This window comes from Pinus tabuliformis, chromosome 3_1 (genome assembly GCF_031772625.1).
Source record: "Pinus tabuliformis cultivar Carrire ecotype Pingquan chromosome 3_1, CPIR1, whole genome shotgun sequence".
Taxonomy (NCBI): domain Eukaryota; kingdom Viridiplantae; phylum Streptophyta; class Pinopsida; order Pinales; family Pinaceae; genus Pinus; species Pinus tabuliformis.
The window spans coordinates 271,260,049-271,274,214 of record NC_142301.1 but is presented as its reverse complement, the minus strand read 5'-3'; the positions used below and the strand labels follow the sequence as shown (position 1 = coordinate 271,274,214).

Here is a 14,166-nt window from a genome sequence, read left to right as displayed (position 1 = left end):
GTTATATTGTTCCTACATGGGCCATGGGAGCAAATCTAATAATATTTAAAGATCATAAATCTTGTCATTACATTATTATTGAAAATATATCCAAATACAAAAGTGTTTTAAATACCATTATTCCTGAAAATATATCAAAATACGAAGTGAAACACAAACGAAATCTTGAATTCCTAACATAAAAAGATATTGTGGAGCGGCACCCATCACACTAGATAGAGAATTATGATACATATGAAACTACATAACCAATGATCTTTCATTAAACTTCAGAAATCTGCCTCTAATAGAATAGCCTTAAAGGAGATTTGTAGTAATTTGGAACTCTTATCTGCTCACTTCAGACAGTCACATATGTCCTTTGTCATTCGGAATAAAATATGGGACCTGGAGAAAAAGAAGCAAAAGATTCTATCAATGGAAGAAGCTTCTTGGCGCCTTAAAAGCCGAGCCTTATGGCTCAGAGAGGGGGACAAAAACACCAAGTTTTTTCACAGATTTGCAAATAAGCGTCGGGAGACAAACACCATCTGGGAAATCATGGATGAAGCTGGTAATGCATATCATTCCCAGGAGGCCATAGCGCGTGAAGCAATGAAATTTTTCAAACATGCCTATAGCAGAGACATTGGCAGTTGCATTGAGGACATTCAATGGGGTATCGAGCCATACCCAATCATGTTTGATGAGAATAAAAATGCTACCCTTTTCTCTGAAGTTACTGAGGAGGAATTACTGGTGACTATGAAATCTTTTCAGAAAGATAAATGTCCGGGACCGGACGGCTGGACTATAGACTTCTTTATCCATTTCTTTGATTTATTCAAGTCTGATATCCTAAATATGGTCGAGGAATCAAGATTAAATGGGTTAATCGGTCAACACATTTCCTCCACCTATATAGCTCTGATTCCAAAGAAAGAACGAACAGCTTCATTTTCAGATTATAGGCCAATTTCATTGTGCAACGTCCTGTATAAGATTATCTCAAAAATCATAGCCACTCGCATGAGGGACGTCTTATCTCTTCATCTGACACATGAACAACATGGTTTTCTAAAGGATAGAAATATTCTGGATGCGGTGGCTCTCACTCAGGAATGTTTGCATTCCATTCACAGCAGGAAGCTAGATGCTGCTCTATTAAAATTAGATCTGAAAAAGGCTTTCGACAGTGTGGATTGGGGTTTTATTCGCTGCCTACTTGCAAGGATTGGTCTTGATAACAGGTGCTCCAGATGGATTATGGCATGTGTGGTGGATGTAAATTATGCAGTACTTATCAATGGATTACCCACTCCTTTTTTCAAGGCGGAAAGGGGGTTGAGACAAGGCTGCTCCTTGTCTCCGCTCCTCTTCATTCTTATAATGGACTCTCTGAGCCTTCAAATCAAGCAGGCTATTCTTCAAAGCAAATACAGTCCCCTTCCCATCTGTAGGGGAATCAATATTTCCCATAATTTCTTTGTTGATGATATTTTATTAACAACTGTTCTGTGCAGAACTACCTGGATTTGTCTTCATGAAATTTTGGGGCGGTTTCAAAAGGCAACTGGCATGTGTGTAAATGAAGGAAAATCATCATTTCACATTGAAGATGTGAATGGAGAAATGATTATTTTTTTATCGCAGCTGTTCAACATCAAAGCATTGCCTCTCAGGAATGGACTGAAATACTTGGGATTTAATTTGAAAGCCGTTGGATATTGTGTGGCTGATTGGTCTTGGATTCCTGAACGTTTTTATAAAAGAATCGCGGCATGGGAGTATAAATGCTTATCCATGGGGGGACGCGCGATTTTGACTCAAGCGGTGCTCGTGCAAATTATGGTATATTGGGCACACCTTTTTTATATCCCTTCAGCAATCATCAATAGCTTAAACAGGATGACTGCCAGCTTCATATGGGGTGGACACAAAGAACAAATAAAATATCATTTATCAAAGCTTTCTAAGCTGGCCCGGCCCAAAAAAATGGGTGGCTGGGGCATATTGGATCTGGATATTTTTCGGAAGGCTCTGCTATGCAAATCGATGTGGAAAGCCATCATGGGTATGTCTATCTGGAGTAGGACTATCTGTGCTAAATACATGGAAAACAAAGATATGGCCTATTGGTTTAGGGAAAAAAACATTGGAACCCAAAATGGCTCAGCTATATGGAGAGGATTCAGGAAATTGGAACCTTTTTTAAGGCAAAATTTGATCTGGAAATTTCAGTCCGGTTCTAAAATTTTAATTGGTTCAGATGAATTTGTGGGACGGCCGGAAGGATCCAAATACCCAACAACTTACTAAGATCATTGAACAACAGGGGTATATTTTTCTGGGCTAGTGTCATCCAATATTGGGATGGAGCTATTCCAATTTGGAAATCGGCAGCAGACCTTCGTCTCCGTGATGATCTGGCAAAGCAATGGAATTCAATCATAACACTGATGAGAGCCAACGACATTTACCGCTCTGAGGATAAGGACCTTCTCATTTGGAAGGGGCTTGGTGGCTCCTCGACTGTATTTGTAAAACATATTTACCAACAGCTTCTAATCTCAAGAACAGAATGCGCTGAGAACACCTTCCCTTGCTCATTTTGGAAAACAGGTTGCTCCTTAAAGATCATTATTTTTGCCTGGCTGGTGTTTTATAACAGGAACCTCACATGGGATAACTTACAAAAGCGTAGCTGGCATGGGCCTGCTATATGCCCCCTCTGTAAATATGACTCCGAGAATAATTTTCACCTCTTTCTCTGTTGTCCACAAGCACTCACAATCTGGCGGAACCTTGCAGCACACATTGGTTTCAACCATAGCTCTTACTCTTCCATTTCAGAGGCCTTTAAAACGTGGAGCAACATGAACAGAGTGTGGCGGCCCATTCCTTTATTGGCTATCTGGGCCATATGGAAATGGCATAATGGCTTGATTTTCAATTCAAAAAACCAATCTCCTTCTACTGTTGTCGAATCCATCCTTTGTCAATACAAGGCTCTCGATTTGTCGGGGACATCCGTGGTATCCAACGGAAAAAGGATCTCTACAAGGGAGCCCACTGCAATTCCCCATGCCTACTTTGATGGAGCAGCACAACACGGAACATGTGCATGTGGTGTTTACATTATGCCAAAAGCAGGTCAGGCTTTTGAAATTTTTTGGAATGGTGGACCAGGGTCCAACAATTGTGCTGAGGCGATGGCCCTCGCTGGTCTTTTGTCCTTTGGTAACTTTCTTGACCTTCCGAATCTACAAATTTATGGAGACTCGAAAGTTATCATAGACCACGTCCAGTCAAAACATTTAATAAAAAATATCAATCTTACTGGATGGTTGAATAGAATAGAGGCTTTATGGCGTAGCAGAAGGGATATTATTTCACATATTGGCAGGAAAAAAACAAGAAGGCAGATGCATTATCCAAAATCAGCCTATCCACTCCCCAAGGCTTTTGGAGAATGCAAATCACAGTGGACAACACCTCCTACCAGATTCAAGATTTTTGCTTACCGGGTACGTAATGTCTTTCTTATGAAGTATATCTGGTATGTACCTTTTCTCCATTGCTGCGTTTTTTTCTATTGTGAAGATACTCTCATATTTTTGTCACAGGGACAGATTGATCTTTTTCTTTGTTTCTTATACACTCTCTTTCCTCAATATGTTCATATGAAGCTGATCTGGGTATCTATATGTCCTTACCCACTATGAAGCTGATCTAGGTATCTATATGTTCATATGAAGCTGATCTGGGTATCTATATGTCCTTACCCACTATGTTTTGTGGCATTATGCCACACCTTTGTCCGTGCTGCTGGGTTTATCTCCCTCCCATCTCATATATATGCATTTGGATGTATTACCCTTTTTTTTTTCGTGCTGAAAAAAAACTTCAGAAAAGGAAAGGGCAAAACAAAATAGTTGATAAGATTGGAAGTTGAAGAAGAGGACTTGCAAAATTAAAGTAGGGTTTTAATACTCAACAACATCAAATTTCCATCCTATACAAACCCAACCGGGGTTATGAAAGGTTCATCGTCACCTTTTTTTTTTTTTGCTAAGGCACTCGTAGCAATCCCAGGAGAAGAGAGAAATCGAGAGAGGGATAAACTCGTCGTTGTTGTAGGCTCTGGTGGGAAGAGAACAATAAAGAAGTGGGTGTAAACACAAAGGAAGAAGTGTTGATATCCTCCCAACACTATTAGCACAAATCTCATATTCTGTCACTCCCCAGCTGCAGCCCACTGTTTTCTGCAAACCACCTCCCACGGGCTCTTCATCTGCACAACACGTTTCCATTTCCCCACTACCTACGATGGTAGGGGACTTAGCATCCATATGCCTAAACACTCCCTAACCACTTCTGATCCCAGAATTGGAACATAGTTCTTGTGTATGAATCTCCATTAATGTGTAAAGGATTTGAAAGGAACTCTAGATACTCTTGAAAACACTGCTTGAATGTAAAGCTGAATTATTTTTCTTTCAATAAGACACAAGCAAACAAAGATTTTCCTATGTTAAAAAAAATATGTTGTCTCTATAACTATTAACATAATCTGATATTGTCATCATGTTATTCTTAATTGTTGAGATTTATCTTTAGCATTAAAAAACAACCTGATACAAATCCACTTTGATGTATTGGCCAACGTTTCACAAGTAGCAAAAGAAATCCAATTTTTGGCAAATTAGTGCAATGTACATATGATCCATTGCAACGAGTTGCCTTCGTTTTGGAATCTTTTCTTTTCTTCTAAAACTATAATATCATTCACTAGAAATAAGTACATGTAATTGATTTTCAAGGAAAAGCGGAAAACCTTCTAAAGAAAAGCATGAGTATTTGAAGTTGTATGGCCAAAAAATCTAATCATTTTAATGTCCCATAATTTCTAGCTCTTAACTTCTCTCTATTTTTGAATCCAATCTTAGAATTCTGTCACTGGTTAAAACAATTTTAATCAATATAAAAATACCACTCAGAAGTACCTTTGCCTATAAGTGTGGATTAAAGTATAGTTTGGGCAAACTTCCAACTGTCTTTCCGGCTTCATAATTGAAGGGACCTTCATGTGTACAATGTTACTGTTGTAAGTGGGGCATTCTTAATTTGAACATAAGACACATTTGTGTGTTTAAGAGTGTATAGATTTTCTAAATCAATGGGTTGTTGCAATGAAATAAGGCAGTTTATCTCGAAGAATTAAACATAAAAGTTGTATGTTTCATAGATCACATGTTGCCAAAGTTATAAGGTCATGATTCCAACAGTCAATTTGAGGCATCTTAAATAATGATAATTAAGAAATTTGTCATGAAGTTCGCTATGATGCAAATAGAGCATATTGAACTCATAATTTTATAGGTTTACCATTATAACCAAATTTGTGAATGTAGAAAGCAGTGATCCAAAATCCTAATCGTGTTGATATATGAAGCCATCAAAACTCGAGATCTTTAATCGTATTGCCTACATTACAAAATCGTCATAGAGGTTCTTAACCTGATTTACCTTTACATGTTTACAAATAAAAATCATAGCATTAGAATAAATGTAACAAGAGATATTTTAACCATAGAAATCATATTGAAAGATAACTCAATCACTAAATGCATAATTAAAACAAGTTAACAATGAAATAGATAGAGATGGAAATTATCCCTACCCTGTGTAATAATATGACATAAATTTGCTACCCTGTGTAATAATATGATATAAAAAAAGTCATTGCATGCATCAAATGCAACAATAAAGATATGAAGCAGTTTCATCCAATCAATATCAAAGATCCTTGCCTAATTGATCTTTCGAAGAGCAGGTGTTCTTGACTTTAATGTTCCACTATTGGGGCTAGTGGTCTGACAATGGTGTATGTATGAATAGAACTTTCACTTATAATAAAACTCAGAGTCGACACACTTTCATGCATATGTTGTGAATATAGTAGGACTATTCTTGTTATATTTGCAATGTATGTTATTTAACTTACACTTGTGCTTTGAACTATTTCGTTTGCATTTGTATGAATCTTGTTGAATGCGTGTTGTTGTACTAATTCGTCACCTTAGCTTGTGGACTATTCTGCATGTTATCTCATGATGTCATTGTGATCGTGTGTTCCTTTCAAGCTACGTACTATTACAGGCTTCCAAGGGGTGCACTTCCTTTTCCCTTCTTGTGTTGGAACCTTCATGCACCACACTTGACTTTCCGCAGGGTCACACACTCCAAAGTTACTGTACTTCGCTCTACGTGTTTCCGTAGTCAAGGCATAACATTACCACCCATTATTGGGAATCCTACTCCAAACAGTGTGACGTCTAGTTGGGATTTCATATCGGGGAGATCCCTTGAATGTTGGTGGGTCCAACGCCATCAATATAAAATCTACATCTAATAGTTTTTGGAGTTCTTTTTTGACAATTTATTTCAATGCAGGGTTCATTCTTCTTTGTGGTTGTCTAACATGTTTAACATTTTCTTGAATGTAAATATGATGTGTGCATGTATCAGGATGTATTCCTGGCATATCAGTGTATTCCCAAGAAAAAGCTTTGGAATTTTTCTGCAATAACATAATCAATTGATCTTGCTAGAAATTTTCCAATTTAGAATTGATATTTAAAGTCTTTCTAGGAGATATTTCAATAACTTTATTGCAAGGATTTGATATTGAGTGTACAAGAAAGACTGATAAATAAGTTGATTTTAAGCCATCCTTAGTACATGTTTCTTGAAAATGTTGTCCTAAAAGAGAATGCAAAGAAAATTTTGAGGTACTTAACAAAGTTGGCTCAGAATTTACAGGAAAATTTATAGGAATTACAAGAATTTCAAAATGTACAGAAATTTCAAAGTTTTGAGAGATTGCAAGAATTACAGATTGTTCAAAATTTATAAGAATACCAGTCTATTTTGGAATTGAATTTTTTTTCAAATGGATCACAATTTTTAAATTTTGCGAAATCCTTTGTTGTAGATGATGTTCCACATGACTTCCCCCTAAAATACTGTAGAAAATCAGGATGAGAAATGAAATGATCAATTTGATTTTCATCAAAATTTTCTTTGAGATTAAATGCTTGTTCAATGGTTAATAACTGTTGAATGATTTCATCATCTGTTTCATTTTCATCAAACCATTGAACTTTCTTTAATCATACCTTTTGTTTTGGCAGGGGGTACAAAGTAATGTTTTTAATTTCATCACAATTTGCTATTGTCATATTTCCATAATGACAACTAGTATTTGTGTCAGCAGTTGCCAACCATGGTCTTCCCAAAATTAGAGTATGTCCTCCTAATGTAGATTTGGGTTGAAGGATCATAAAATCAATTGGATATGCCCAAGAGTCAATAGAAACAATAATATCTTCTACAATTCCCTCAGGTTTAATTTTTGATCTATCAGCTAATTCTAACATTGTTGGAGTTGGTATAACATTGTTTGTTTCTAGGATACCCATGGTTTCTTTTGTCATCACATTTATGGCAACACTTATAATAGCACCTGGTATTCGATCACTCCGGAAATCACAACCAACTGAAAATGTTATATAGATTAAGACATATATCCCTCGCTTATACAGGGAAAGAGGTGCAGAGAAGAGCTAGATTGTCAATAGAAAAATTGTTGACTGCTATTTTTACAACGTGTATGCCTGGGTCAACATATTTTTCGGCAATGGCTTTTGTAATCATTAGACTAGCCAATTTACTTATAACTTGTATTGTTGATGGATCTTGTTTTCTCTTTCCAGTTCTTTTAGTACATGATTCCCTTATTGTTTTATTGTAAATTGGTATATCTTTAATTGCTCTAACTAAGGGAATCTTTATAGTAATATTCTTCAATTCATAAATAATATAAAATTTAGATATGGTTTTTGGTATTTCTTGTTTTTTATGAAATCAATCTCTTAGGAAATGGAGCTATGCCAGAAGTTTGAGATTATTTTTGCGAAGGGACAATTTGTTTCATTGATGTTTTTAGTTTCTCTTGTAAAGGGATTGTTTTTGTCTTTTATGTTTATATACAATTTCTTCAGTTTGTTCTTCAATTACCACTGTAGATTTTGGGTTCACAACTCTACCAGGTCATAAATTAATCTCTTGTAATTCTACAAGACTATTTATTATTGTTACAAAAAATTCGTGTAATTTTACTGGATTTTCATGTAATTATACAAAAATTTCTTGTAATTTGACTATTTATTATTGTTACAAAAAATTCCTGTAATTTTACTGGATTTTCATGTAATTATACAAAAAAATCTTGTAATTTTACTGGATCTTCGTGTAATTGTATAAAAAGTTTCTATAATTTTACCGAAGATATATTATAGGTAGGGAATGATTCAAATTCAACATTATAAACATGTTTTTCTATTTTATTATTTGGATTTGCAACTGGTTGAGAAGGAAGTTGTGTAGGTCGTGGAGGTGGTTGATTAGATGGAAGTTGTAACTGTTGAAGTTGAGTTAATTGCATATGTTGAGGATGATGTGGTTGTTGTGGAAGAGGTAAATATGGTTGTTGCATTTGTGGGTATGATTGATATGGTTGTTGTTGATATGGAGGCTAAGGTTGTTGATATGATTGTTGTTGGTATGGAGCTTGAAATTGTGGAGGATAAGGATGCGCAGTATAATTCCATAAGGAAATCCCCTCCAACGCTATTGAGAGGAGTGATTTTGGATTTTTTGTGGAGATCATGCATGCCATGGCATTGGAACATTCCATGTATTCTAAGGAACATTATAATAAGGAATGTTTCACTAATTAGAATCTTGATATATACATGTTCCATGTGGTTGCTAAGGTCTCTGGGATGCAATATTGTTTATTGATTTTGTATTTCCAAAGTTTCTTTGGTAAGTTGTTTCTAGCTCAAGTAATGTAGGACATTCCCCAATTTTATGTGGATCTGCACAAATCAAGCAAACTTTAATATTATCAAGAGGACACTCTCTTAATTGATGTTTCTTCCAACATTTAGTGCAAAATATATATAAGACTGACTCTTGCTCTTCTTTCTTTTTCCTAATCTTTAAATCATCTATTTGATAAGTAAGAGTATTTAAAAGATAGGTCTTAAAACCCTCCAACAAATTTCCTAATTATGTTCTACTGACTCCCACAATAGCTGATTTAGTAACTTTAGAGAGAGGATTTCTTATGCTTGCACCAGTTTTATCTTTCCCTCTTGAATATTTCCTGCACAAATCACTAATTATGTCAAATGAAAGATGTGAAATATCACCATCACCCATTAAATTAAGTATATCTATATATTCATCACAAATTCCTTTTAAGAATATTATACGAATTGTGTTAGGACTCAAATCATGTTGCTTTGATTTTTGCAAATTATATAAGAATCTTTCTAAATAATATTCTAAGCTTTCATCTTCTTGTTGCATCATTCTAAAAATATCCTCTTGAGAATCTCTTGGTCTACAATAAGGTTGATATTTCTTAAGAAATGCTTTCTTCATATCATCCCAATATGCAATAATGCCTTCACCTAAACCCATAAACCAACATAGTGCAACTCCTTTCAATGTTGCAGGAAATAATCACAATTTCTGTGCATCAGTATTGTAAGCATAATTACAACATAAAATATCAAATTCAAATAGAAAGGAGCGAGGTTCTTCAATTACCCTACCACAAAATGTTGGCATGATAAATGGTGAAATGTTCTTCATTCAAATTTCAACTCTTGAAATATCCACAATGGGAAAGCTAAATATTGCTTCCCTATCATCATCTTCCGATGGTTGTCCATTTCTTCCTCCATTTCCTTTTCCATTTTCATCTCCTTGATGTCCTCCACCATCTCTTTTTCCTCCTCCGCCAATTCTGTGTCCATTGATGTCATCTCCTATATTAGATCCTCTTTCCTCTTATACCATATATTCATTCCAAAATACAGTATAAATTGTATTCCACCTTGTAGGGGGAGAAGCATAAAGTGGTTCTAAATCGATCCCTAATGTACCACTTGTGGGACTTGATCATTTTTATGCTTCTCTTGAACAATCGATTTCTGCTACTTGTTCTTCAATCACATGAGTATATGGGAGAAAATATTAAAATTACCTGGAATTATATATCTACCAATTCCAGGTGCTCTACCAAATCTTCCTCTACTATCTCTTAATATATACATATAGTCTTCAGCTCAATTGGCTTTGTAGGACACACTATGGTGGTGGCGTAGGTTCTTACCTCCGATCTTATATTCCTACTCCCCCATGATAAAAAAAATTATACTGTAGAATTGAGCAAAGAGATTTTTCTAAATACTTTTGTATTTTTTTTTCTATTTTTCAACAAACAAATTAAACTCCTTAGAACTAGTTCGTTACACCTACCCGATAATGACACCAAAATGTCAAGTCATAAAGTGGGGTAAATGAATTAACACTTATTTTTCCAATCTAGGTAAGTAAAGTTCGAGGTGAAACACAATGTGTGCGAATTGGTTCTTACTGCTTTCTTATGTAAAACTAACCATAAATCATGTCCAGGTAGATATCAGAGTTGACTTCAACTTACACTGATTTTCAGATTCTTAAATTCAATTCTGACTTGTTGACACAAAGTTTGCAGACCCAGAAAGATGTATCACACTCTCTCACCAGATACTCTGTCTGAATTAATTGTTGGTCAAAATCGATTAAGACTGTACTAAAAATGAATTTAAATGGAATCAATGTTCTATGTTGTGTAAGCAAATTTCAATAATAAAAAAAACAATCATTTTGTTTTAAAATATAAACTAAATCACCCTCTTAATTGTAACTTTAGGCATAATATAAATCTAATTATTCTAATGGTTTAAAGCATAAATACTTTAGATAAAAACTAAAGAAATTGCTCTATTAAAATTACTGCACGAAAATAGAGTATGTACTTACATAAATTTTATGGAGTCCTATGTTTACAGGATCACTACAGGAAATCCTGTAGTTATTGCAAGAATTCCAGTGCAATTACAGGATCACTACAGGAAACTTTGGCATACAGTTACACGTATTTTCAATAATTACCAGAAAAACAGAGTACGCTCATTACTCATATATATCATAAGGACTATGAACAAAAATCACATTAACAATATCAAAACTTATGAAAACACATAATAAAAACATAGGCAACACGTATCAGGGGGCCCTCCTGGTCTATGTTGCTATTAAAGCTACAAAAAAATACTGCAACTTATATAACAAATCGAAATAGCTTATGCAAAAAATGTAGGCAATCAACTTCATTTGTCATCGGAGAAAAAAGAGGAAGTGATGGGACGATGGCAACCTTGGAAATCAGCTCTAGCTCTGCGATAGTCCACATTGGTTGTAGGAAGTCTGTTCTCGTCTCCAACGCATCGTGGTCTGTTCGATTTGAGTTTGCTGGATTGTGGTGCCTGGATTTCGTGTCTGATAAGGGTATCTGGAATTGGTTTTTTGCCTAAGTGCAGAGGAATGTTCAAGCCATTGGCAATGGCTGAGGTGGAGTTGTCACTATGCTGGGCACTGGGAAGTTCCTCGTTGGGGGCAACCGGAAATGTGAGAAAGGAGACACGATGGAGGCAAGAAGCGATAGATTTTGCAGTGCTAGCTCTTTCGACACCTCAGATTCTGTGTACACCCATTGTTCTTGGCAAAAATCCCCGATCCGATTATGTGTAAAGATATCGGTTTCAGAGTCTCCGTAGACCCTTTATTCTCGCCCAAATCCCCATATTCTATTTATGATTATAGAGATGGGTTGAAGATAATGTATTTTTTTCCTTTGAGACAGTTTACGCCCCTGCAATAGCAAATCCATGATTAATCGATGGTTATGTGTTGCATGCAAAGCAAAAATCCATCACCTACGAGCACAGTTCAATGGAACCCCCAAATCCCATGGTGCTTGGATCCAAGACTGAAGGCATTGCAATTGGGGTTGGAGGATCATCGATCAACATCGCCGTTGTTGTGACTAATGACACTAGAAAAGAAAAGGTTAAGAAGAGCAATGCCCCATGCAGCTTGGGGTTTTGTTCCCAAACATCAAACAAAGAGCAAATCAACACTAATTTAAATTGGGGACAAAACTCTAGCGACAGTGGCAGAGGTGAGGACCCATATTCAGAGGTTTTGTTTCAGGTTTTTATCAAAACAATTCCTGGAAAATCGATATTGTTAAGGTCTTGGGGAATGGATCTAGTGACATATTTGAAGCAAAAGGCCCAAAATGTCACAGGTATTCCTGCTTCATTACAATGTTTGATTTTTTCCAAAAAAGTCTTGCAGGATGAGATCCATTTGAAATACTATGGTATTCAAAGGAACTCTACCACTATCCAGAATTTAAGACTACAAGGAGGTGCCCTAGGAGCAAGCACACCTGCTAGATCATCTTCGACAGACAAGGGCTCGGATTCATTCAAGGATGCATTGGGAGGGAAAGCTGCCGCACATGACAACAAAATCCATATCTGGCAACCCCAAGTCTGTACATTGTAGAGAAGATGGAAAAGCCTCAGATATGTCATAGAATTACCAGAAGTAAGTGGTCTCTTCACTATATTACAAGCAAAAGCTATTATTTTTCGATTTAATGGTTTCTTGCCCAAATATGAAGATCTGAATGAGTGGATATACCTCAACTGGACTAGAGATTGCGATATTTATCTATGTGCAAAGGTTTTTTTTTTTGTTGTTGTTGTTTTTTTTTTGTTTTTTGTTTTGTTTTGTTTTTTTGTTTTTGTTTTGTTTTTGTTTTTGTTTTTTTGTTTTTGTTTTTGTTTTGTTTTTGTTTTTTTGTTTTTGTTTTTGTTTTTTTTTGTTTTTGTTTTTGTTTTCTTTATTTTTGTTTGTTTTGTTTTGTTGTTGTTGTTGTTTTTTTTTTTTTTTTTTTTTTTTTTATTTGTTTTGTTTTTTTTGTTTGTTTTGTTTGTTTGTTTTGTTTTTTTTTGTTTTGTTTTGTTTTTGTTTTTGTTTTTGTTTTTGTTTTTTTTTTTAATTCAGTTTGATACCCAAAAAGACACCATGGTTTTGGGGAAGGGTGGGTCTCTTTGTAACCCCATGGTTTCTTGGTTTTGATGCAAACTCAATGGTGGTTACAAAAATGTCGGTTTGGGTAAGGCTACATAACCTTCCGCTCCCTTTTTGGCACCACCAGGTCCTAGAAGGCATTGGAAACTCTTTGGGAAGGTTCCTAAAGATGGATCGAGAAAGAATGGACAAAGGGATCTTCACTTTTGCCCATATTTGTGTGGAGATGGATTTAAGCAAAGGCCTTCCAGATTGTATTCACCTGACACATCAAGACTTCAAGTGGACACAGTGGTTAGATTTCGAAAACACTGCCTTTAGATGTCGGGTTTTCCATCAAACAGGGCACTTGCAGAACACATGCAAACAAGAAAAGAAAAGAACAAAGAAGAGACTGCAAAAGAAAAAAGGATGGAAATTCCTAGACCCTCCATCATCTGATGATGAGGATGAAGAAATGGATGAGAATCAGCAACATTCGAAGACACAAAAACAACAAGGCTCTCAAGAGGAGGGAGAAGAGAAGGAGGAGGAACAGAACAAACAAGCAAAGAATTCAAATAACTCAACAGTAGTTCTGATCCTTGAGAACCAATTCGAGGGAAAGAACAACAATCAAGGTACAGGTGGAACTAAGCGAGCTCACGTATCTAAGAGCTCAGATTCAGATAAAGAAGTCCCAAATATTACAAGAAATAATGAGTTGGAAATTGTTACTACTACTCCATCACTTGGGGTTTGGCAAAAAGTCCAAAAGAAAAAAGGCAAAAAAGAAAAGTCCAGTTTATCTGGCAAATTGTAATTATTTATTTATTTTTTGTAGCTTTGCTACTATGTGTGTGTCAAGCACATACACTAGTCCCTTTGGGACAATTCCTGAATGCTTTGTGCATCTACTCTATGTAACTTTTTATTTTTATTAATAGAAAGTTGCTGATTTTTTCCTTGTAAAAAAAACTTATTTAACCACTCGCATAAATCCTTATTATATTAATATAAACCAGAAGTTCAATACAAAGGTGTATATTTGTATCAGAAAGTCTCTTCTTTATCTCTCTCTTTTCTAACCTATATCGTTTCCACCTATAAACTTTTATACAAAATACCAATATTTAACCG

The 14,166-nt window shown here is 35.5% G+C and overlaps 1 protein-coding gene across 1 annotated transcript; it reads left to right on the top strand.

Annotated features, from left to right (window-relative positions):
• Positions 1–354: 354 nt before the first annotated feature.
• Positions 355–11,694, top strand: LOC149186833 (uncharacterized). The gene is made up of 4 exons (XM_089409467.1): positions 355–2,053; positions 2,386–3,538; positions 10,953–11,038; positions 11,366–11,694. Exons 1-4 carry the CDS (start codon positions 355–357, stop codon positions 11,692–11,694), a joined length of 3,267 nt encoding a protein of 1,088 aa, XP_089265593.1.
• Positions 11,695–14,166: the final 2,472 nt, after the last annotated feature.